The 26,259-nt window shown below is 51.5% G+C and overlaps 1 protein-coding gene across 1 annotated transcript in view; it reads left to right on the top strand.

The window, feature by feature from the left end:
- The window catches only part of GALNT18 (polypeptide N-acetylgalactosaminyltransferase 18), a 328,800-nt gene that overhangs the window by 182,410 nt on the left and 120,131 nt on the right, over nucleotides 1–26,259 (top strand). Inside the window, exon 3 of the mRNA XM_002928032.4 lies at nucleotides 945–1,111. Coding sequence (XP_002928078.2) covers nucleotides 945–1,111 — 167 coding nt within the window. The remainder of the gene's footprint in view (nucleotides 1–944; nucleotides 1,112–26,259) is intronic.

Here is a 26,259-nt window from a genome sequence, read left to right as displayed (position 1 = left end):
TCCTTTCAGCCGGAGCAGGGCACCAGCCATGGTTTCCCACCCACTAGTGCAATGCTTGCGGTGGTCATGCATTCCTCTTCCCATAGGGAATAACACACAGACTTTAATGGCTTTGCTCAAGTCCTTCGGGTAAGAGACCTCCAATGACTTCAGGGTTTTAGGAGAACTAGGGGGCGAAATGGGACAGTTAGAGTCAGCCTCTCCAGCAACCGTTTCTCCTGAGGGAAGGACCCTGGTATAGATGTCGGAGGCCAGAGTTGGGATTCTAGTTGGCAGCTGACTCATGGTGGAGACTCAGTCTCTCTGAGCCTTAGTGTCCTCATCTGTGAAATGAGGTTGGACTTGTCCTTCATCCCTCGTTCGTGTGGAGACTCTGACTCTAGTTTCAGCCTGGTTCTGGAGGTTGGATCCTGGTGATAAATGAGTAGTAGGAGAGGCCCCAGGCAGTATGTCTTCTGGAGTGAGGCAGAGTGGCTTCTGGCTGTCGAAGTCTCTGGAAGGACACATATTTCTCTCCTGAGGCAGATCGTCAAAGGTCCGCCCTCACCTAGATGTTGCCTGCTATTTTGAAAAAACTAAGACTTCCCTTTGGTTGCATTTTCTATCCTGGTGGGCTTAGAAATATCGAGCCATTCTTCCAGTAAATACTCAGTGACCCCTGCTGGGTTCCAGGGACTACCGTTGGTGCTAATTGTACAACTATTCAGCTGGGACAGTCATTGACAAATTCAGACTCTGTGGCGGTACACGCCAGTTTTATGGTGTGAGCCTGTCTGTTGCACACTCAGGGCTTGTCTTAAGGACCAGATAAGAGGCCCTGGGAAGAATCCGGAATCCTGAGCCCTCCGGCAAAGCTGGAGCTAAAACGTGGGGTGGGCCAGCCGCTGGGGTGACCCCACCTGAGTCACCGGCAGGTCTAAGATCCCGGCCGTTCTTCTCTCTAGGTGCCGCAACCTCTCCTTCCCCGATAGCCTGCCGCAGGTGAGCATTGTGTTTATCTTCGTCAACGAAGCACTCTCTGTGCTGCTGCGCTCCATCCACTCCGCCATCGAGCGCACGCCTCCACGCCTGCTCAAGGAGATCATCCTGGTGGACGACAACAGCAGTAACGGTGAGTGCTTCAACTCCCTTGGGCCCGGCCCCCTGCTCCGTGCCTGACCTCTGAGCAGAAGCTGCAGCCTCTGGGGGGGTTCTCAATTTCTTAAGGCTCTCCATGACTGCTTCTTCTCTGAGGTGTTGCTTCAGAGATGGGAGATTCTAGATGGTCACTGCTCCAGAAGGTTCCCTCCACAGGTGTGCCCTCTCTGCATCCTGGAGGGGCCTGGTCCCCAAGCTTTTCCTTACTGGCTGTGCACCGTCTCCTCTAACTTTCTAGTGCCGTGTAAGGTAAATAGTCGTGACTTCCACACGCACTGCGTACATAGTGAACCTTTCCAGGGACTCTTCTCTGGCAAGCATCAGTTCAGTTTGTAGCGTTCCTTGGCCTCTGTCTGGAAGATGGTTTGTGTTGTCTTAGCAGTGGTGGCGGTGGTGATGGCTCAGGTGTCAATGGTGCCGGTGATGGTGAAGGTCACCGTGGTGTTGATGGTAGGGCTGGTAGTGGGTGTGTAACATGGTGACAACAAGAGAGCTGCTGAAAGTCTGTCCTCTTTGCTGGATGCCCTGCTCCCTGCTCTGTCTGGCCTTAGCAAAGCCCATGGGGCCCGCAAACACTTGTTGAAGCCCCACCCCATTCTGTCCCCCCTTCTCCAACCGCTACCAACTACCCCTTTCCCTTGGTGCGTGTTCCAGGGCCTCTGATACCTACATATACCACCCCCATAATACCCTCCAACCCTAGAAAAAATCAGTGCTTCTTGATAGGATGATTAAAATGGATGTGCTTCGGGTAATGCATGATTTTAAAAACCAGACCGCTGGGTCACAGGATCGTAGAGTCACCGAGCCTGTGTTATCGTTAGTGCTTTCTCTGGTGTCAGGTAGTAAATTTCCCAGTGAATCAGTTGCTGTAATGAGAAGTTCAGATGGGCAATTTGTGTTTTGCTATCAATTAAAGCTGAAACATATCAGATAATCGAAATATATTTAATCTCAATAAGCGAATTTTCTTTTTCATTCTTTCATGTAGTAAGAAGTGTAGGAGCAGTAATGTGAAGCGGAATTTAGAGCTTTCTGAAGGGCAGTGCTTGTGAATCATTTGACTCTAATTGCTCCATGGGTGTGAAGGAAGGAAAAGACATCAGAGGATGGAAGCAAACAGGCAGTGTAGTTTTCAAGGTGACTGTCTATCATGAGGGAAACGGGAAAGGGCCCAGCTCCCACTTCTCGCAGCCTCTCACTATTACCTTGCTGTGTCCATGGAATGGATGCCTACGAGAGCTCCCATCCCCCAATGGCTCACACCACAACAGCTTGACTAGCCCACCCATGCACCGACCTTGCTCCACCCAGGTCTGCTGGCCCCTCCCCTTTTACACAATGAGAAGGCTAAGGATGAATGAGCCATCTCTCCGAGGGTGAGGACATCCCCCAAGCAAGAGACATCCTTGACCCTGTTCTGCTATAGGGGTGGGTATGATGATCGAGGGCAGGTAGGCCTAAGGAGGGCCTGGTGAATTATGGCTCGGTTTCAAGCCAGGGTGGCTCTGAGGATGATGGTGGTGCCCAGGGGAGGGAGGCAGAAGGAGCAGTGGGACAGGTGCGGTGGGATGCATGCGGTGGGAGCAGCGGGATGGTTCTTCTTTGGGGATGGGAGCTGTCAAACCCGGAATTCTAGGGAGTATGATGCTGATTGTACAGTTAAATATCTGGACTGCGTTGGTATTTACACGAAGATGTATGTGACAAAATTGCCCAGACCTGCATACTCACACCCAAATGGGTCCATGTCTTACTGGAGAGATCTGCAAAGCTCTGGATGGAGGCCGCATCTGTGTGCTCGGTTTGGTATTGTGCTATAGCTGTAAGAGTGGTGCAGCTGTACGAGGCCAGTGTTGCAGGAGGCTGGGTGAAGGGTCCCGGGCCCTCTTTGTACGTATCTGTGTGCTTTCCTATGAATCCGTGACTACTTCAAAGTATAAAGCTCAAACAAGCAGACCTCTCTCTCAGAAGATTCTGCTCATAAGGTGGAGGGGGAATCTGGCCATCTCTGCTTTTAAAAGCATTCTTAATGCTTCTGTTGGGCAGCGCTGGTGGAGGCCCCCTGGCGTGATGAAGAAGCCGTCGCTTTACTGTCATACGTGTGGAGTCCAGCATGCGGTGCGAAGGGAAAGAGCCCGGGACTGAAGTCTCAAGTCTTGGGCTCTAGGGTCCTCTCCACCATTGGAGGCGCGACCATGAAAACAGCCCTCAGCGTCTCGGAGTCTTAGTTTCTTCCTTTGTAAAATGGGGATGGTCACCCTGCCTTGCTTGCCTCGCGGCCTGACACAGTCAAGCGTGTGACTGAACTGAACCCCGTCAGTGTTTACCCCTCCCCGGCCCTCACATCCACTCCCAGGAGACTGCTGCACAGCCGGGGTTCAGGAGAGGGAACCGTGGGGACATAAATTTGGAGTCTTATACACAGAATAACTGAAGCTGTTGCCTGGGAGGAGACAGTGGCAAAGAAAAGAGGGCAGAACGAAAGAAGCTCATGAGAATACTAAGGAGACATTGGGGAGGCAGGCGGGAGAGGGTTAGCTGGTGAGAGACAGAGCAGGAGTGGGCAAGACAACCTGGAGGAAGACAGACTCCATGGAAAGAGAGAATTCCCAGAGTGAGAGTCATTTATTTGAATGAACCCACAGACAGGTGGAGGACACCGAGTCTGGGAAGAAGCCCCCAGATTTGGAAGGCGCGGATCATGGAAACCTCAGCAGGAAGCTTTGGTAAAGGACCAGGGGTAGGGTTTATGGAAGCCAGATACAGATGAAGGGCAGACAGGGGGTCGATTTTCCTGTGAGGGATTTTGGCTGTAAAAGAGAATCAGGAGCTAAAGCAGAAACTAGAGCAGTGTTTCTCTCTCTCTCTCTCTCTCTCTCTCTCTCTCACACACACACACACGTACTCACTCACACAAATTTTAACCATAATCCACAGCAACAAAGACATTTGCATCATGACCCAGGATGACACGCCTACTTACACTCATACAATAGCTTACACTATTGAAACAAAACTTTTAAGCAACAATAGTTAGCCTTCTAATGCACGAAGCACTATGATATTTTCTATTATAGTCTCGTCTGTGTTATTCAGTTGTATTGTATTGTATTGTGTTCTATTTCTCTTTTTCTAAAGGCAGGTTGCTCTCAAGACCCTGACTGCACATCAGAATTGCTTGGAGAGCTTTTAAGAAGTCTGGGTGGCCATCCCTTAGCTGTGGTGATTTCACTGGTCTGGGGAGGGGGTGCCTGCCTCCTTTGAGGCTAAGGCATGGAACAAGGCCTACAAGGAGGGAGGAGAGGATGGCCTCCAGGGCACAGAAGTGAGGGCTGCCTGGGGGGAAGAAAAGGCCTGTCTTCGTCCCACCCCACTCGGGAGGAGCAGATGTGTGAAGAAGGAGATTGCTAGAGGCGATGAGGGGTGTCGGGAGGGGTGCTGGGAGGCTAGCAGAGCAATAGGGCTCAGTCCAAGGACCCTGCAGCTTGCAGAACCCTGGGTGGGTGGGAGGCATGCTGGGAGGGGTACAGGTGCTAGCTGGAGTACCCCTGTGAGGACGGGGCAGGGAGATAACCCTGTGTGGACGGGGCAAGGAGATAACCTGTAATGGGTCCCCTCCCTCTCCCCCCCATCCCTGAACCTGAGCTGAGCTCTTAAAAGGGAAGAGACCCTTGAGACTGTGGCTCTTGGAGGAGGTGAGCCATCACGCCTTGGCAAAGGGCAGAAGGGCCCTTCAGACGTGACCAGCCTGACTTGGGGGAAGGCGGCTCTATGACACTATCCTGAGCAGGCTCCCTCTGGGGCGTCATCTCGCTCAGTGCAGGAATCGTGTTTATTTCGTGTCAGGCCAAGTCAGTTCAGTTCCACACACATTTATGTAGCACCCAGCCTGGGCCAAGGGCTTGAAGGCCATCTAGCCCCTGGCCTCAAGGAGTCCTGCAAATAAATCTAAACTGGAAATGGAACATACTAGGACTCAGTTTCTGGTCTCAGTTCTCACTTCCTGGCCATGGGTCTTTGCTTTGGTTTTACGTGCCGTGTGGGGACATCAGCCCCTGCCTGCCCTGCCTGCCCCATCGCCACTGAGGATACAGGAGGTAACAGCAGTGAGCGTGCTGTGCAAGCTGCAAGGTGTGAAGAGTGCCCTGAGGGTGAGTTTTAATGACAGTAACAACAACTAATAATAGTAATAATAGCGGATGTGTAGCCACTGCTTAAAGGAAGCTCTTGCTTTTCTCTCCTTCCCGAAACAATGTGCTCTGGTGGGAAGAGCGCGGAAGAGTGCAGAATTTGGCCGTCGGCCAGCTTTTCAGTTCCAGCTCTTTGTAGCTTCTTCCTGGCTGTGCGCTCTTAACCTCTGTGAACCCTATTTTTCTTATCTCTGAAATTGGGATGTGGAATTCCTACTTCAGGGATTGTTTGGAGGCTTGAAGGAGATAAGACATGATGGAAGGGATGTCTGTGTTTAAAACTTGAAGAGAAGCGGGCGTACAGAGCTTTCGGAATGTCCTTCCGGACCATGTCATACTTTCTGTGTGTGCTCCTGCCTTGTCTCCCCCAAACCCCTCCTCTGCAGGCATTTTTATGTTGGGGTCAGGCCCGTGTTTCCACACACACAGGAAAGGGGCCGTTGATGACCCTTTCTTCATCCAAGCCCCTCGAGATCCTTCACTGTGTCCCTCAGAAGCCAAGGGCTGGAGTCTTGAGTCCCTGTTCTCTGCCTGCTTAGCAATTTCCGAAACAAGCTCCACTCTTTCAGGGGCTGGCTCCTGTGTAGGGTGCTGTCATTCTGCTAGAGTGGTCTCCAACTTTAGTGTTGGAGCGCAATTAAAAATAGAGGTTCATTCAGGCACGTTCTTGCCTCAGGACACTTGCACCTGCTGCTCCCTTCACTTGGAATGCTCCTACCCCTGATATCTGCATAACTTGCTTTTTTGTCTCTTCAGGCCTTTGTTCAAGTATTTAAAATGACATCCTGTTTGGGATGGCAGCCCTTACCCCTGTCACTCCTCATCCCTTCCTGTTTCTTCCACAGCACCTATTACCGTCTGATATACTTGTCCTCACTTGGTGACTTTATTTACTTGTACGTTTTCCCTCCACCCGTATATAAGTTCCACAAAGACAGGGACTTCTGTTTTGTTCATTGCTGTATCTCTAGCACCTAGAATAGTTCCTGGTCCTTGTAGGTGTGTAATAAATATTGATTCAATGAACAAATGAATTTCGATTCTGTAGGTCTGCGGCAAGGCTTGGAATCTGCATTTTAATAAGCTTTCCAGAGCATTCTCATGCAGCAGGACATCCTCAGGGAATCACTGCTCTAACCGTTGTCCCCCATCTGTCCTGCAGCTGTGGAGCTCGGACAGTAGGCACTTAAGCTCTCCGAGCAAGCCTCGGGCGGCAGGCACTGCGGGGTGGAGTGTGTCTTCCCTGGATGGGGCCCTTGGGACCTCCCTGCCGCATCCCAGGGAGATGACGTGAGTGGTGGGCAGAATGCAGAACAGGAAGGGAGAGCTTCCCGTGCTGGTACCCCATCGTGACCGGAACTCAGATCCGATGCACAGAGGCAGACGGCTGAGCCCAAGCCTCCTCCCTTCAATGGTACCCAACCTCGGCAGGCATTCCTGACGTGGGGGCCATGCCCTGCCTGCCCTGCCTGCCCTGAGACTCTGAGACAATATTTCCCCTCCCTGGCTCCTCTTCCTCGTTATCTCAAGAAATGGTGGGAACACAGCTCTGAGCCTCCTAGTTTTAATTACCGTACTCTCAGTGAATCCCAGTGGGCCAATGTCTTTAGCAGGGACTGAGTGATTTAACCTTTATGGACCTCCAGAGGGAGAGAAGCACCAGCATTTGCCGCTGACAGAATCATCCCTGCCTTTGATTCCTGGCATGCACTTGTTCCTTCATTCAGTCCTCCGCTCCCTCTACAGGTGTTTGAACGGCATTGAGCGCACAGCTCAGCAATCACCCCTGCCCCCATGGTGAGCACATTCAGGCGACACCGGTATCCCAGTACCTGGCGCAGGGCAGGTGTTCGCTGAACATGAGCTCTTTCAGCTCCCTCTCCAGCTGTCCCAGAATCACCACATCCCACCATCCAGCCACCTCTACTGCCAAAACAATTTCCTGTGCCATCTCCAGCTTCTGTGTTTGCCTTTTCTTTTTCTTTAAGATTTATTTATTTATTTTAGAGAGAGAGAGCACGAGCGGGAGAGGCAGAAGGAGAGGGAGAGAGAATCCTAAGAGACTCTGTGCCGAGTGCAGAGCCCAACGCAGGGCTCGATCCCTCGGCCCTGAGATCATGACCGGAGTGGAAACCAAGAGTCGGGCACTCAACTGACTTCACCACCCAGGCGCCTCATCGGTTTCTGTGTTTCTTTATATTAACTTGTGTCCTCTTTTGATAAACTTAAAAATCATATACACTTCTCTTCATGCTACTTGAAATTTCAAAATGAATCTGAATTTTTTGACTAAAGGGCATCAAAGCAATGGCAATAGCGAATATTCTTTTAAGACTCCCGCTCCCTGGAGACTTCAGTCTGCTCTTGGCTGGAGTGACATGCCCAATCTAACCCCAGCCTGACGCTTGTCCTCTTCCACTGCCTTCCCACAAGAGAATGGCCGGTTCCCAGCACCTCATACACTGGAAGCGGGATGGTCTCTCTCCTTGGTGATGCGTACCCTTTGCTCATGGATCCAGCCTTCTCCCAGGTCACCTTTGCTTGAAACCTTCGACGAATGTTGGCAGAATGAGGCATAGAACCAGGCAGCCTCTAGAGACAGAGCAAACGGGGCTATCCCTCCCCCGCCACCGTGAGAGGCAGACAGACATACAATCAAACCCCACGTGGCTCTCGGGAGGAAACTGAGAACCTATGTAGGATAGAGACTTGCCAGGGCCCCACAGCGTGTGAGTGACAGAGCTGAGGTAGACCTAGGGTCATCTGACTCCCACCAGGGCTCTCTCCTCCGCCCCATGCTGTGTCCCTGTGCAGCCCCGTGTTCGTTCTTCCTGCTGTCTGCACTCTATGAGGACGTGTAGTCTGTGGCCAGGCTCCCTAGGTTTGGTGACGGAGGCTCCAGGCCATTTGTTCTGCTCAGCAATGAATGACTGTCTTCCCACACCCCACCCCCTCTGCCAAATTCAAGCCTCAGGGACTTTTCAGGTGGGACTGCTTCCAGAAAGCCTTCGATCAGATGGCTCTGCACTCCACCTGCCAGCTAGATCAGGAGTTCACCTTAAGGACTCCCATGTGCTCTGGCTTCCTCCCTCACACACCATTTTTACTGGTTATTCACTCACTAAGTTATGGTGAGCAATTTAGCACAGATTAGCCAAGGTGACCAGTGTGAGAGAGACATGGGGCCGGGCATCTCAGTGTCCCAGCACCTAGTCCAGTGTTCAGCACATAGTAGTCCCTCAATAAAACTGGTTACAAAAGGACACTTATAATCCCTCAGGGAAATAGATGGGGTTACCATCTCTGTCTCATAGATGAAGACGCTAAGTCTCGTTGAGCTAAAAATAAGAAGTCACCAGGGCCCAAGGTCATAACTGGGACATGGTAAGATGGGGAGTCAAACCCAGGTCCCCTGGCCCTGGAACCCACATCTCTCTGCTCACCACACTGCTGGGAGTCTGGGGTTGTTTTTTTTGTTTTTTGTTTTTTGTTTTTGTTTTTTTGAGGAGTGAGACAATTTAATTTAAAAATAAACTCTGGACAGCCTCCTAATCAGAAGGGCATCTAAGGACCCACCGTTGGAGAGAAAGGCCATCTTGGAGGGTAAGGCCCCCAAGCGAGGAGGGAGCAGCATGGGAGCCGGTACCAGGAGTGCCGTGAAGCTGGTCCTGTGCTCAGCAATGTGGACATAGATTCCTTGTCTAGTTTTCCCCTGACAGCCAACCCGCCTCATTACTTCTTGGGGAGGGTGGATCAAATCCAGGATGACCCCACACACACACTAAAATGGTGGGCCTGTGTCCTGGTGTCTCACACAGGGTACCCCAGACCCCCCCAGGTACAGGTCCTGGATCTACTTCAGTGCAGGGCAACTGGCAGGTGTGGCCACGAGGTGTTCCTCGGGCTGTGTTCCAGGCCCCTGGCTAGACCACCGTTCAGTGGGCTGCCTCTGACCAGGGCTGTACTTTGACCCCCACTTCTCCGGGCCTGGGCCTCTGACCCAGTGCTTCTGAGTAGACAGAGTCCTAATCAGGCAGCCCCAGCACAATGAGTACTTAACATGTGCTCGAGCCTCTTCCAAGTATTTTTTATAAATTAATCAGTGCTCTATGATAATGGTAAGAACCAGCATCAATGTCATTTTATAGAACAAGGAAGCAGGCACAGAGGAGTTAAGGAACATGTCCAAAGTCACACAGACATGGGATTTGAACCCAGGCTGTCTGCCTTCGGAGCTGATGCCCTTGACCACTAAACAAGGCTGTCCAGTGCACCATGGGTTTCTGACTTCAAAAGACTTACTGGAATTTTGCCCTCATTCTTTGGAGAGAATGGTATTGGGCAACAGGGCCAGCAAAGAAGGAGGCAAAGAAGGAACTTGAGAGAAGGGTATGGCTGTCCCTCAGCTGGAGCTTTGCCCAGGGTCCAGTAAGAAGGAGACTTGTGTTGGCCGGAGGCTCTAGGCTTGTGTCAGCATTGAGAGGAAATTGAAGAGTTGGCAGCCATGCTTAGGTCATCTTGTGTGAGGGTCGGCTTCCTATTTCCTTTGCAGTAGGACGAAGTTGGGGTGTGAGCATGTGTGCATGTGTGTGCACGTGAGCATGTGTGAGTGAGTGGCTGTGAACCGGTGAGCATGCATCGATGCAGTATGAGCGTGCGTAAAGAACGTGTGCAAGTGTAGCTGCACCCGGCGTCTTCCTGCGTTTGGGCTGCTGTCACAAGATAACCAGAGACTGGGCGGCTGGAACAGTAGACATTTAGTTCCCGTGTTCTGGAGCCTGGGAAGTTCAAGATCAAGGTGCTGGCAGATTCAGGGTCTGATGAGAGCCTGCTTCCTGGCTTATAGATGACCACCTTCTTGCTTGTCCTCACATGGCCTTTCCTTGGCGCACGTGTGTGTGGAGAGAAAGCAAGCTCTGGTGTCTTGTGCTCTTCTTATAAGGGGCACTAAGCCCATCATGGGGCTCCACACTCATGACCTCCTCTGACCCAGTCACCTCCCAAAGGCCCCACCTCCAAATACTATAATGTTGGGGATTGGGACTTGACCATATGGGTCTGGGGCTTGTGTGAGCAGTGGTGGGCAAGGCCCACAGATGGTGGCCGAGCCTCCTCCATCACTACCTGGAGCCACCTTCACAATCCTGACAAATGACACATAATTGCACAACTGTGCATCGTTGTTATTTTTAATTGTTGGTAAGACAATCACAGGGTAGTGGCGAAGCAGAATCAGAACTCCCAGATTGCTTGCCACCAGCTGCTGGGTCCCCCTCCACCCCTGCAAAGACCCCATCATCTCTTGGCCCAGAGGCTGCCTAATTGTTGTTTAATGTTTCAAAGATGCTGTCCTACACAAGAGATACTCATTCCAAGCTGTAAAAATACCAACAGCTTTGCATGCAGCTGGAATAATTGCAAAAATTAAAAAAAAAAAGCAGCAAAGGAAAAGAATGGTCCAACAGTATCGTGCTTTATGGAGCTTAAAGAATCCCATATAGCTAATCTAATTACAACCAAGGCTCAGGCAGCTTAAAGGTGTTTATACAGCCAGGCACATGGGCTGTCAGCCCACTCAGCTGAAGGCTTCTCCTCACCACCCACCCCTATGCCTTTGACTGCTGGGACTAGAATAGCCTATCTGTAAGACTGGCAGTGGGTACCCAGTGGCCTCGACATGGGAGCAGCCTAGCAGTGAATTCTGCAGGAGTCCTGGAGCCTCTCACCTTTACTCCGTACTGCCAGGGGCTGCCTCCCGCTGCCGCACCGTTCGTCACCTGCCTGAGGGGTACTCTTGGCCAGGCTACAGATCATGCACTCTGGTGCTGACCAGCACCCTCCCAAGGAAACTGTATGACTGTTGAGCTCTTGGCTGCTCTGGAGAGCCAGTGCCCTCCCTCCCTGACTCAAGCCTCCACCCTAGGACTGGGAAGTGCTTCGGCCCATGAACACAGTGGTCGAAAGGAATCCGATAAGTATTTCCTACACATTAGGTCGTTTCTGTTTCTGAACCACCTCTCAGAGCTACCACATGTGGTTTTAGAGGTTATGGCCTTCACCCGGCACCCAGATGACGGGGAGTGGGGAATAAAATCTCGCCCAGGATCTGTGTTTGCTAAGCCACGCATCCTGCTATGAGTCTGTGTCAGAAATGCCTTTTTCTAGTTGGGAGTCCAAAGGGGAGTACTTTCTAGAACACACATCAAGGTGCTATGTGCTAATAGCCCAGCCAGTGCCACCCTCTGCAGAGAACAGCAGTCTGTTCTTCCCATGGTGAGCAACACGGCTTTCACAGAGCTGCTGCAGCCTGGGGTGTGTTCCTGCACCTGCTACCCTCCCTACCCCAGCCCTCCTCAACCTTCTCTGACTTCATCTTACACTTGGCCTTCTGCCTCCATGCTCTATCAATTCTGCTGTTCCCTCTTGGGATGGATCCCTTACCCCCTAAGCTGGGTTCTGGGGTCCCCATCTAGATCTGGCCAACCCTCCTATTTGAGAGGCTTGCCCCGCTCGGCATACCATCTGGCTGGGGCCCTGCTCCCCTGGTCTGATCCACCTGCCTTCCCACATTCTCAGGGCCGGGACCTCCCACTGAAATGAGCACCCTTAGTTAGTGATGCCCATCCCGTGGGGACACTGCCTCTAGTGGACCAGCCCCAGAGCTCGATCAGTTTCTCTAGCTCCGGTCCTGCATGTTGCCAACCTCTTCTCTGTCCTCACCAGCCACTCTGCCGAGGTCCCAGCCTGCCACACAGCAGAGCCTGCCTGAGTCCGGCAATGGGGTGGGTGGCCCGTCACTTGTGCTGGGCCTGTTTACTGATACAAGCAACTGACTCAGGGAATCAGAAACTCCCCAGTGTGCTTCCCTGACAACCAAGAAGGGCCCCCAGGAGGGCAAAGGGCCTGCCCTCCTTAGCTCATGAGCTCCCTGTAAGTGGTCAGCAGCGGGAAGACTTTGGACCATTTGGCTTTACAGACCAGCCAAGATGACCAGTATTTGATTAACAAAGCCAGCAGGAACCAAATACAAAAAAGCCTTCTTCCAGCGGTCAACTATGTGACCATCTGTCGAGGGGGAAATTCCTGGAGCTAGAGCGTTGAGCCAGTGTGGGAGGAAATCAGGGGACGCCTCTTCCTCCCTCAGGTGAGGGGCCCCGCTGCCGCAGCTGGGACTCCAGCTGTCCCTGGAAAATGCCAGGGTCACACTCCCCCAGCCCACAGCACAGCCAGCGGGAGATGTCTCCTTGGCCGTTCTTGGCCGTCAGCCTGGCCTGCTCAGTGGCTTGCACAGGCAGACTGGTGCTGACAGTGGAAACTCAGTCAATGCCGCTGGCTGCTGAGAAGCGGACGTCCTCCCTCTGCTTGCCCACATATCTAACACCGCTTGAAACCCAACAATCAAATATTTCCTACTGATATTAAATCTTTGGAGTACGGAATGCCTTCTGGTGGCATTGATTTTCTGAAAGGCTGCCCCAAATCACACTGCCACCTGGGTGTCCTCCAGCAACTCCAGGGTTGGAGGGCTCAGCAAAAAAGGGGAACATGTGGACAAGCTTTGGAGCTTGTGGCCACCCCAGTGGCCACCCAGACCTGTCCTGCGTGTTAGCTTTCAGGGCTCCCGGGAGACCGGCACTGCCCTGGTTTGATGGCACCGTGGAAGGTTGTGCAGGAGACATCGTTAGGAGATGGTAGGAGCCAGGACAAATGACCGGGGCCTGAAGGTCCAGCAGGAGGTGTGGACCCACCTCTACTGCCCGTCACTAGAAATCTGCTCTTACTATCGTGGTTGCGGGAGAGCAGATTTGTTGTTTGCTTGTTTGTTTGTTTTTTACCAGGGCATTAATGTGCTCTCTGGGGCCCTAAATTGGGGAACGACTCCATTGTTTTTTTCAGGGACTGCCTCACCTCTCTGCTCAGGCCCACAGGGACTTAGGCCTCTTGTGCTTCTCCAGCCATTCACATGCATTCATTCAACAAACCGAGAAGCAGGTTCCAGAGTCCTCACTGGGTGGTGGTGAAGCAGATGCGGTCCCTGCCTCTGACGAGCTTTAGTCAAGCAGACAGACTCTACGGCCCTCCTTTGGCACAGATGTAGAAATCCGATGCCTCATTTCTGGTTGGTTTTAGAAGCTCGTGTTTTAGGAGTTCAATATGTACGTAGAATTTTAGGGAGAGAAGCTCTTGAACAGAAAGCAAGCCCAGGTTTGTCTGATCAGTGAGCAGGAAGGCTTCATGTGAACCACCACTAATGGAAGGCTGCTTTTACTAGACAGCCCAAGGCTGACTCTCGACTCCTTCTGTGCTGCTGAAGTAGGGCATTGGTTTTAGTCTAACCAGGGAGAGCAGGGCCTAGGTACCAAGACAGGTGTGTCCCTCTGTCTTCCCATCCCCGGTCCCCATACTGTGACTTCCAGTGGCCTTCCCCTGGCTTAGCTAGTTCTCCACTCAGCACCTGACCTACGAATAAGGTGGGTGACCTAGTTCACTTTGTGGGTCCCTCTCCCACCCAGATGGGCTTCTCTTATGGGACATTGGGCAGCTTGAAGCAGGCAACCCTAAAATCCATCCCTAGCTCCTCACTTTCCTGAAGGGAAAACAGATCCAGAGACATCCTGTGAGTTTCCCAGTGGCACACACCTAGTTAATGGCAGAGCCAGAGAGCAGCCCTGCTCTGGGGTTCGCTAACTATACTCCTTCATCTATCAGACGTTCAAAGAGTGCATTCTCAAGTGTCAGGCAGCACACTCGGCACCATAGATGCAAGGATGGATAAAAACAGTTTGTTTCCAGAGAGCTCACCGCCTAGTGCAGATGATAAACCAGAAACAAATAGCCATTACACACAATGGGGTGGCAAGGGCCACCAGCCACCATGAAAGGAGAGTGCTGGGGGAGCCCAGAGAGAGGTCTCAGTCATTCTGGGAGGACTTCCTGGAAGAGCTGGCATTTGAACCGGGCCCTAGAGATTGAATGGGATTTGGATATGGATATGGATATGAGAGTGGAAGAAAAGACAGAACCTGCCTCTGTTTTTGTGTCTTTCTAATTAGGCTTTAGGAAAAGAGTCAAAAGGATCATCTTGTGTTCCAGGCACTGTACTACGTACACAGTTTACACACTATCTTAACTTTTCCAGTACTCTCTTCGTCCTTCAGATGAGGAATCAGACTCAGCAGTCACTTAGCCCTGAATGGAGCCCTCTTCTTTGATTCCTCCTTCTCTCTTCCCCATGAGGCCTCAACCCAGAAGAATGCCCTGTGCCCCACAAGGACTTGGTGAATCTGATGATTGAATGAAAACAGAGACTGAGAGACTGGAATAGCGAGCTTGCGAAGTCGTAGGGAAGGCAACACCCCTTCCTTGGACAACATGCGGCTGAGCACAGAGCTATTTAGGATTTCTGTCATCAGAATGTCTTCCCCATGCATATGTACCCACCCCCGGGCTGGTATAATCTTGGCCTGAGTACGAACAAGATCCTTCCTTTTGTCTAAGCATCTTTGATATGTTACTTCACACACAGAAGCCTCTGGACAGCCATCGGAGGTGGGTATTATCATCATCGTGCTCACTTCACAGATGACCACACCGAGGCCCAGAGAAGTTAACGGTTATATAGCTAGGAATGGCAGATCCGGCGTTTGAACTCAAGTTGGATCTGGCTGCGGAGGCTGAGCCCTTAACCTTGCCACCACATTTAGGAGTCCTGAGTTCAGTTACCTGCTGAGGCTCGATCGATAAGGTGAACGTCAGAGGTGAGGCGATGGGGCTGGTGGAACTGTGGTGAACGAGAGAATGAGCCCCCGTTCAGCCAAAAGGGGCGGCCAACACTGGCTCCAGCCCGTTCCTAGCCGGCAAGACTGGCCGAGATCACCCTTTTACGTTTGGTGGGCTGGACGAGCCACACGGGCAGGCCAGATATACTCCTGGTCTTTTTGTCTGGCAGCCTCTGTCGTATCGCTTCCCAGTCTGAGACAGAGAAGCTTCTCTGGAGATGCCGTTTGTCTCAGCCGTGCTTGGTGCAAACATCTCCCTCTCATGCTTGCTGCTTTCCCACATCTCAGAAAGCAACCAGTCCAGAGAGGCTGAATTCACCTCTCCTTTTGTACAGCTCCCTTCGTTGTGTGCAGTTTGAGAACTTTACAAGTCATAGGCCATGCGTACGGTTTTAGTCCCACTAATTCAGGGCGGCCTTGATTCGGGGTCGATCATCCTTTCAGAAAAGTACCTGGTCGTCGTGCAGTCAAGGTATGGATTTTGTCCCTAGGTTGTGGACTTGGATGCCATTCTTGCGCTATCCCTGAATCTTGAGACCTTACAACTTGCATCAGGCACCCTGGACCAGGCCCGTAATGGGGGAGCGGAGTGTCCGGTGCTCAGAAAAGCTGAAGAGGAAGCAGATAGTTTGAGAGTCACTTAGAGCCTTAGAGCTGCAGCATGTCCTTCTGATGGGGCTCATCTCAGCCTGACCTCTCTTGAGGGCAGGAGGTGGGGGAGGGGCCGGGGAGGGAAGCCAGCGCTCAGGCCTTCACATGGGCTGACTCGGGCTGTGGGTGGCTATGATTTGCATGTGCTGCAGCTCACCAGGACTGATCTTGGCTTTCCGAATTCTCTTCCCCAAGACGCCTCCATTTCCTGCACTGCCTGTGACCTCAAACCCTAAGGGATGGTCGTGGAGTGTGTTTGTGGTCCTTGTGGTTGAAAATGTGGCGGTCGCCATCTAGGAGCGAATAACCACAGCATGTCAAAGCCAAGTAAGACTCAGGGAAAAACCCTAGGCCTCATGTGTCTCTCATCTGGGGAAAGAAGTGTGAATTGGAACTTCACAAGCCCAAATCTTTAAACCCTTTCTCACCCAGTAAATTTGATGGGGTGACAGAACTGAATTAGAAATTAGATCAGGGCTCAGCATTTACATGGGTTCCGAGCCAAATGGAAATTAAAAAGAGTATCTCCAGCAGGGTTAATGGTGAAGGCAAGGCTTCCAGCATGCCTTGGCAGAGTGTCCCGACCTGGGTCTCAGAGGGGAATTGGTCGAAGAGTCCTGCTGATGAGATCAGGAGGGAGAGACGGTTCTCTACCCAGAGAGTGGGAAGGAATTAACTTGTCACCAGTTGACACTCACTGATGTGACAGAAAATGCCAGCAATGCAAGGCAGATTTTAATGTCAGGCCGCCCAGTGGCAGCACTGACTTCTCCTGTCCTCCCTGAGGTGCTTAGACATTGAAAAAAAGGAATATTTTCCCTCATGTTGAAAGAGGTTTCTAGCTAAGTCCCGTGGACTGAGTGTGTCTGCAAGCTTGTCTGTGTTGTCAAATTTCATTTGGCTTAAACATGAGAACTAATACAGAGAATCAAAGAAAACAAAGTTGTTTGCTGACTGTTCCTGACCAGGGCTGCTCAGGCATGAGGCTGAGATATTGCCTAAAGTGAATGTATTTTCTCTGAAAAGAACATTCAAGGTTGTTTAATCTTTCTGGAGTGAGTTTCCATAGTCTTAGGTGTTCAACTCCTCCCCTCTAGACCTGCATACTTGACATTCCCACAATACATCAGTCCAGCTGTGGTTGAGGTTGCTGCTCACCAAATTCCCCAATTCCGCATGGCAGGAAAATCAAATCCCATCCTCCCACTTTCCAGTTGGGCTCCTATATTATGCCACTGCATCTATGGGAGACCGCAGGAAGGAGGGAGACACAGAGAGACAGAACGGGACAGAGAGGAAAACCTATGGGTCGGTAGGTATGTAGATGGGTAGATGGATGAATGGGTGGATAGATGGATGGATAGGTGGATGGATGGATGATGGATGGATGGATGGATGGATGGATGGATGGATGGATGGGTAGGTGGATGGATGGATGGAGAGATGGATAGATAGATGCATGGATGGATGGATGGATAGATGGATGGGTAGGTGGATGGATGGATGGATGGATGGATGGATGGATGGATGGATGGAGAGATGGATAGATAGATGCATGGGTGGATGGATGGATGGATGGATAGGTGGATGGATGGATGGATGGATGGATGGATGGATGGATGGAGAGATGGATAGATAGATGCATGGGTGGATGGATGAGTCAGGAGGTGGATGGATAGATAGATGGATTTAATCTTTTCCATTTCATGACACAGCTATTTTATGTCCATTTGAGAGATGAAGGAATTAAGGGTCAGAAGCAGCAGTGAATCACCAGAGTTGTCACTGCAAGATGGTGGCAGAGCTGGGGATTGAATCCACATTTCCGAACTCTAATGTATCTTTTTCTTTCTTATATTGCCCACTAGGCTTTTTTTTTTTTTTAACTGCCTGCCTTATATCGAGATGGACTCACATAGGCTTGGATAAGCCGCTTATACAAATAGGTGGCCAGAAGGAGGTCCATTTTTTTCATTCAGCAAACAGGTACTGATCACAGTGTTGGCAGAATTCCAAGATGGAACCCCAAGACTCCTACCTCTGGTGCATACTCACTTCTTCTAGTTATTCAATTAAACACTAACCTGCCTACCGCTGTGAAGAGTCTTTACTGATATAATGAAGGTCTCCAATCAGTTAGGCCTGACCTAATCACATGAGCCTTTTAAGAACAGAGCTTCTGGCTGGTTGCAGAAGGGAAAGTCTCAGAGACGTGCTGTTGGAGGCCTGAAATAAATCAAATATTCATGCTGTGAACAGCCTTTGGGGGCCACAGGCCCAGGAACTCCAGGTGCCCTCTCCTTGCAGAGAGTGGCCCCAGCTGACAGCTGGCAGAAAGACAGGGACTTCAGTCCTACACTCAAGGAATTGTGCCAACAACCAGTAAGGCTAGAAGAGTTCCATGAGGCCCAGATAAGAGCTGTGGTGCTGGGGTGCCTGGGTGGCTCAGACGGTTAAGCGTCTGCCTTCATCTCGAGTCATGACCTCAGGGTCCTGGGATCGAGCCCCGCATCGGATTCCCTGCTCAGCGGGGGGCCTGCTTCTCCCTCTCCTTCTACTGTTCCTCGTTCCCCCTGCTTGTGCTTTCTCACTCTCTCTGTCAAATAAATAAATAAAATCTTAAAAAAAAAAGAGCTATAATGCCAGCTGACACCTTGATTTCAGCCCAGTGAAACCCTGAGCTGAGATTCCAGCAACCCCATACCTGAAATTATAACCTACAGAAACTATGAGATAATAAGTTTGTGTTGAAGCTGCTAAGTTTGTGGTATTTTGTGATGCAGCAACAGAATATGGGTTGTCACCTATAGTATGTTGGCCACTGTGCTAATCACTGGGAATATGCGGCTGGCATGGTCCCTGCCCTCACAGAGCTCACAGTCTGGTGTGACAGATAGACAAGAAACAAATCAAATGATTACAGTGTGATAAAAGCCGTTAGATATATAAATAGGATGATAGGAAATAAACCAAATATGGAGGGGTCTTGCTCCAGGTGAGATGATTAGGATGCCTCCCACCCATGCACTATAGGATGAAAAGGAGTCAGCCACATGAAGAGCCATGGAACAGTGTTCCAGGCCGAGGGAACAGCACAGGCAAAGACCCGGAGGTGGGAGAGAGCCTGCTGTGTTCTCAGAGTCAAAAGAAGGCAAGTGTGTCTGGAAGGTGGCAAGGAAGGGGTTGATGTTGAGGAATCAGGCAGGGGCCTCATCACGTAGGACCTTGTGGAATAGTATCTCAGTGCAGTGGGTGACATTGGGAGATTTTAGATGGGGAGAGATATGATCCGACTGTCCCTTTTGGAGGATCTCTCTGGCTGGTCTGTAGTGAATAGTCTGGACACGGGTGAGAGAGGAAGCAGGGAAATCAACTGGGAGGCGATTGCCATACTACCGTGGCCATGGCCATGCCATATTGCCATGGCAGGAAGTGACGGTGGTGTGGACGGTGGTGGCTGTAGAGATGAGGAGCAGCTGGGTGTGCTTTGGATCCGTTTGGATTTGCTGGCGATCGGATGTAGGTGAAAGAAAAGGAAAAAACTGGAGACGAAAGCCAGGTTCCTGGCTTGAGTAATGGGATGAGGGACAGTGCCATTTACTGAGATGGGGGGACAGAGTTGGGGGAAGAACAGGTTTAAGGAGTAAAACCAGAGTGAAGTTTTGGATGTGATAGATGTGAGATGCTTGTGAGATGTCTAAGAGGAGATGTCAAGCAGCTGTTTGAATACCTAGGCACTGCTGAGCAGGGTTTGTGTCCCGGGGTCAGGACCAGCCAACCTGGATTGGTGGTGGAGCCAGCTTCTTGAAGGATGGCAGAATACTTGGGTCTACACAGCAAGTCTTCGAAGACCAGGGGCCTGGTCCTCTGAGTAGTCATCCTTCATGGACATCCCCTGCATCGCGATGCTCCCCATGCTGAGCCCTGGGGGCTGCCACATACCCTGGGGGGACAGGAAGGGGTGGCTGCAGTGTGCGGCTGACATCTCGGCAGGTTACTTCAATTGTTCTGGGCTAGTAGGAAGGTGCATTAAGCACCGAATTATATAAACCTGAAATTGCAGTCTAATGTTGTTAAGGGGCCTGAGGGAGCCTGGGAAGAATGAACATGCACAGGGAGTCATCTCTAGGATGATCAAATCCCTGATTAGAATCACCTCCCAGGATCAAATGGCCTCTAGAGAAAGTGAAGAGTGCCTCCGAATCCTAATGGGGTGTGGAAACTCTGGAAGGATGTTTGGTCAGGCTGCTGCCTCCTTCAGGGCTGCTCAGTACAGGAGGGTCTGGTGTAGAAAGAGCTCCCACAGGGATCCTGACCATTGGGCTCAGGGATGTCATGGCATCCTGTAGAGGGCCTAACCCATGTGTGGCAGGTCTGGCTCTGGCTTTGTCTTAGAGTTTATTCCCCCAGAAACAGACCCTGAGACATGGATTCAAGAGCAAGTAGTTTATCTGGGAAGTTCAAGATACACCAGCAGGATGGGGAGTTAAGACAAGGTAGGGAAGCAGCCAGTAAGAGTATGTTATCAGGACAGGCACCCCTCCAGGCAGGTGGAGCTTAAACCTACGGGGAAACTCTGGGAAATGATGTAAAATACATGTGTCAGAACAATCACACCTGAGAGGTGAGGGAGCTAGGATATAAATACCCCATTGGTTCAGGGCTGCTTGCAGGGGGTGTTCATTTCTAGCACTTCAGACTGACACGTGCTGGGGAAGGGCAGTCTTCTGTGGCTTTGAATAAAGCCCTTGGGCAAACGTTCTGGAAATTGTGGTGGTGGAGAGAGGGGCACTTTGAAAGGACAAGGCACCAAGGATATGGGTGAAGCATCCACAGCAGCTCCAAAGGCCTGTGACATTGACTCTGTCCAAAACTCCGCAGGCCTAGTTGCCAGGCATGTTGGGCCCTCTGCAGCAGACAAGTCAAGCCAAACCCGGGTTAGAACACCTCCCGCCCCATGAGGTCCACCTGCTGCCCACAGGCAGAGCCCGCAGCTCCTCGAGACCTGCGGCCACATTTTTTCAGTGTCCTTGTCCGGCGGGTCTGACAGACAGAGTTCCCACAGGTTATGTGCATTTACTCAGGCTGGGGCAGGGGTCAGAGATCTACGGCCTTGGCAGTTGTAAAGCCCAATCCAGGCAGCTATGGGAGAATAAGGGCAAGGGGCACTCTCTGGGGAAAACTGGCAAATTCTAATAGGGTCAGGCCTTGGCCAAGAAGAGTCTCAGGGCAGTTCTAAGACGGCAAAATGGAGAACTGGGATAGAATCACACTTGTAAGGTCTGGGTGTGCTTCAGGAAGTGGGAAGGAAGCTGCAGGCTGACTGGCAACAGATGCCAGGGGGAGTCTGAGTGTTATAAACACTGACAGGTGTCCCACCCTGGTTCCTTTCACTGGCCAGTCCACCTGTCCCCCAGGGGCTGTTGGTGTCGGTGGCCAGCAGCTCAGGGCTGCACCCCACTCCGTGGAACTGCCCTCTGTGGTGAGAGCTGCCTCACCCAGAAATGTCTGGGACATTAGGCCCCTCCTGCCTGATTGATATGGGTGTTTAAAACCGCACCCTTACTCCAAGATGGGATAAGCCTGGGTGCCAGCCACGCTCCCTGTGGAGCAGAGCTCGACGTCAGCTGAACTCATAGCTTTGCCCTGCTCCCTTCCCTGCCCTCACCTGCTTCTCTCCTCCCTTACAGGGGTTACTCGAGTGTCACACTCAGTTAAACCACTTCCTCAAGAACTGATCTAAGTTCTTCGAGAACCTGATCTAAGACCGCCAAAATGTATGAGATGCGGCCGCACTACCAGGCCAGGTGGGTCAGAAGATTCCTAGAGAAGGGCGAGCAGCCCTCCTGCTGTACCCGGGCTTGCAGGATTTTCCACACCAAACCGGGGCCCCTCTGAGCAAACCAGGATGGCTGGCCACTCTCTGCATCAGTGTCTCAATTAGAAGGGATTGAGTTCCCTGTAGGAGCCCAGAGCTGTGCTTGCTTCATCAGGGACTAAAAAGGAAGACAAAAATGTGTCTTCTGTGAAATTCAGCAAAGCAAGGGTTTATTTCTATAAGCCTTTCCCTCTGTTTCAGGGACTTCGCTTCTAGTATATTCAAGTCACTCCCTGTGGCTAGATATCAGGGAAAAAAAAGAAGACGGAACCAGAAGTTGGGACAAAGAAAAGGGAATAAGGCAAGAGACAGAGTAGGTGAAGAGGTTTTGACAATATGACCTTGGGAGAGATGAAGGAAACTGAGACCAAAAAACAAATGCCCAAGCCCCCCACCGCAGGCAGGCTTCTGGGCATGGGGGGCGTGAGGAGGGGGGAATAGACCGAGCTAACCGGAGGGCTCTGCCATTGCCAACTTGTCCTGGCCGGAAGCTGCCAAGGACAGCGCCCACCACACAACTCCTGGGTGTACTGGGGAGGGCTTGATAGATACCATCTTAGCCATGGCAGACGCCCTGGCCAAATATGGGTCACTTGGGCCTTTGCCTCTGAAACACCCACCGAGCGCCACTGCATTCCGGGAGTGGGGCTGAGACAGGCGCTCTGCAGTTAGACAGCCAGTGCACGATTCTATAACTGCAACTCCAGACCCAGGGGAGAATGCCGCTCCATGGGCACACTGTCCACAGCAAAGCAAAACGAGTTGTGTGTGTGTCATTGAAAACTGCAGAGGAGGGCGATCTGGAAAAGTTTTAGGGAACAAAGCTTGGTAAATGGAAATTAATGCTACAGGGCCAGCGATTGCTCATCGAAGATAGGTAAAAACACCAAGGATGGCTTCTTTCTTTCATCTGTGGTCTGTTTTATTTGTGTCTAAATGGAGGTGAAAGTGTGAGCTAGGACTTTCTTCGGTTCACTTCTGAACTCACTTCTCCATCCTCCACTTTCCATATGATTCTTCAGTCCCCGACCGCATGCTCAGACGGCAGGGCCCTGGCAGGAAGCAGGTGGCACCATCAGACGGGATCATGGGAGGAGAGTTTAATCCTAGGGACAACTTCCAGAGGTGGGAGCAGTGTGTGGGGAAGCCGCGGGGATGGTGCAAGGCCAAGGGGCTGGGAACAGCAGGGATCCCGCCCACCCCAGTCAGAAAAGGCGGAAGACACAAGGCAGCTGAAACCAGATAGAGCTGAAGGGCCCCTGACAGGAGCCGACCTTTTGGTGCCTGGAGGGACGGACCCCACAGGGAGGTCCTGGGGGAATAAACCCCTTCCCTCTGATCTCCCACTGTAGGATAAGGTTGCTGCCTGATGTCTGCCCCATAGGTCAGCCTCCTGGGGCAGAGACGGGAGAGAATGGTGAGGTGTGGGTGGAAAACGGCAGCACACTGCACAGCGTACTAGCTAACGGGGCTCCGGGGCGTAGTCCTCCCAATGCAGGGTGGTTTGGTTTAACATCTCCTTGCTCTGGTAGAGTTCAAAGGTTAGCTGTGTACTTGTCAGTGTGCGTTAGTCCTTGTTTGCAGGAGGGATAGAGATAGCTCCCGGCAAGGCAAGAGAGTGAATACTCATCAGATAGCAGCAGTCAGAGACACACAGAGCAGGGGGACACCAGGCCTTCATCAAGAACCCTTGTGTTTCAGATGAGGGAGGACCTGAGGCCCAGAGAGGGGAAGTGCCTTGTGCAAGGCCACGTAGTGATTTAGAGACAAAGCTCGAACCCATGGCAGCGCTGAATAAAATTCCAGGCATAGGGAGGTGACTGGCCGAGATCTGAGAGTCCTGCATGAAGCTGCCTCTGGGGACAGGGAGCGCACAGAGCTGGAGTGGGGGTGGGCAGAGAGGGAACAGGAGCCTCACGCTGGCGAGCGCCAGGGCCCCCAGAGGACCTTGTCAAGCACAGAAAGGCCAAGCTGAGGTAGTGGTGAAGGGTGGAGGGGGCCCAGGACTGTGGCCAGGTGGTGTCTGAGCTTTTTCTAGGCCTTGCCCAGTAGCCAGACCAGACTATGCAGTGTGAGCTGCTGAGCCTGCCCTGGGGAAGGTAGGAGCTACTGACTGCCTTTGAGGAACCCAAGCTCCAGGAACCCAGAGACTGACTAAGCTGTGTTCCCAGGAGGTGAGGCTGCTGGCTCTGGGAGCTTGGGAGAAGAGCATTCGGGCTCGCCCCATGAGCCAGCAGCTGGGAGGGGGCGAGCAGGGGCCAGAAAGCTGCCCCCCTTTCTGCCCGTGCCTCACCAAGGAAGTGAGGTCTGTTGGTAGCATTTGGGGAAAAAATGGTGGTTTTACCTTCATCCTATGGTACCAGGGCTGTTTTATTTTTATTTTTATTTTTTTAAGATTTTATTTATTTATTCGACAGAGATAGAAACAGCCAGCAAGAGAGGGAACACAAGCAGGGGGAGTGGGAGAGGAAGAAGCAGGCTCATGGCAGAGGAGCCTGATGTGGGGCTCGATCCCACAATGCCGGGATCACGCCCTGAGCCGAAGGCAGACGCTTAACCGTTGTGCCACCCAGGCGCCCCCCAGGGCTGTTTTAAATTAAAGATGTCTTCCCTCTAAAAATCTGTATTGATAGCTCAGTGCCTCACCATGAGGTCAAAAATGGCAGACTTGGTGATTAGTTGTAAATTTGTGTGGGGGGCACTGCTGTTTGGCCTATTTGAAGCCAGACCATCTAGGTTTGTGTGTCTGCCTTGAGAACAGTCTAGGAGTCCAGCTTATAACTGACCAAAATCAGGTGGTTTCTTTATAGAGCTTGCTGTAAGCCAGGCACTGGGCCATTTTCTTTGTTACGTATACCTAGTCCTGGTCCTCAAGGAGCTCATGGTCAGTGAGTGAAGGTGGGGTTTTGAGAAGCCATATAAACCAGTTTTGGCCCGTTAGGGACTGTGAGCACATCAGATCAGTGCTAGAACAGAGCAAAATTAGCCTTCCTCCCTCGTGCTTAGCTGTGGGAATGGGTGCCTCACCAGCCACTACACAGAGTGTGAGGGGACAGACTCTCTTCATTTTTTCAAGAAAGTTTTGTTTAACTGGGAGGGTAGGAATCACAATTGGTGACCCCAAAGAAATGGTGACTTTCAGAAAGAGCTCTGACTTAGTGTAATATGGCTCTTTCCTTCTGGAGCACCTCCTTCCAGAGCCTTCTCCACATGGGTCTTGGGTGCAACATGATCTGTCCATTGAGACAAACATTCCTCGAGGACACATGGTAGATACCCATTTTTAAGTTCTTTGCCTGGTTCTCTGTGTACTTCTCTCTATTTTCTCTGACCAGCTAGATTGTAAACGCCTCTGGGAGAGGACCACGGATGCACTTGTTCAAGTTGCGAATGGCTGGGGGTGGGCCTCTGCCTAATGCACCTGGGGGTCCCTGGGAGTCCTTGCCTGGCCTCCTTCTCTATCTTCTCTGGGCCCAGATTTTCACTCATGCTGCTCACATTCCTGGGGGATTTGGTCCCTTTTCCTTTAGCCTAGTAAACCTTTGTTCAGACATGTTCTTCCTTCCACTTTGCCCTCCTCCTAGGTTTATTAAGTTCATGGCCAAATAAAGCTCTGTGCTTCCCTTGTCCTGTAGTGTTCTCTGACTGTGTCTGGATAATAGCGGTCACCAGAAATATCTCTTCTCGGGTCCCATAAATCATCTTGCAGCTTTGTCTGCCTACATCATGCAGCTACTTTGAGAAAGCTCCCCAGTGCTATTTCTGAATAATAATAAATGGAGCTGAAGCCAGTGGCCTTTGCTATTTATCTCTGGTTCTGCAGAGCAGAGATGTATGTGAGGCAGGGGTGTAGGTTACATCGCCAGGGTGGTGACTCTCTCGGGGGAAGGCAGCTTCCCTAATTGCCTCTTCATTGTGCAGGTTGCCTGGTCTGTTTCCTCAAGGGACAGTTGGCTGATTTGCATGGAGGATGCTTTCAGCTATTCAGCTCCAGCCCTTTGTTGGTTCTGTCAGAAAGCCACACGATTACAAAGTAGGGGTGGTTGCTGGCTGGATGCTAGTCCTTAGAGCCAGCCCCTGTACGCCACAGCCAGCCCCAAATGCTGCCATCCTCTGGCACTCCTTCCCTTCACAGCCTTGGCCTGAGCACCTTGCCTCAGCCCATCCCATGTGTAGCATCCCAACCTGCTCCAGGTCCCGGGTTTGGGAGTCTGTTGGCTCACACCCATGTAGGCTCAGCTCCTCTTGACTCTGTTTAGGAGTCTTTCCATGGTGGTGCTGTTGGAAGCTGTCCTAAGTCAGTCTCCTCCTAGTCCAACCTGCCCCCAAGACCCTCACCTCAGTACAAATCCCCCATGGATAACAGTACTCCTGGGTTCACCCTCCAGGGAAGGATTTGAAGACCCACACCCATGGGGACAAGGCCCTTGGCTTTGCGAAAGGAGGTGATAGGAACACCACTGGCCAAGGAGATGACTGTGGACTGTGTTTGAAAACTCTCATGCCCTTTCTCTTCTGCTGGCTTTTATCTTGGGCATCTGCTGTGAAATCTAATTTTCATATTTGTTGTGATAGTTGTTATCCTAGAAGATGGCTTTGGCCATATTCTAAAATTATTTTG

The sequence above is a fragment of the Ailuropoda melanoleuca genome, chromosome 16 (genome assembly GCF_002007445.2).
Source record: "Ailuropoda melanoleuca isolate Jingjing chromosome 16, ASM200744v2, whole genome shotgun sequence".
NCBI lineage: Eukaryota > Metazoa > Chordata > Mammalia > Carnivora > Ursidae > Ailuropoda > Ailuropoda melanoleuca.
The sequence above is the reverse complement of the archived record's forward strand: the minus strand, read 5'-3'. Positions and strand labels throughout refer to the sequence as shown.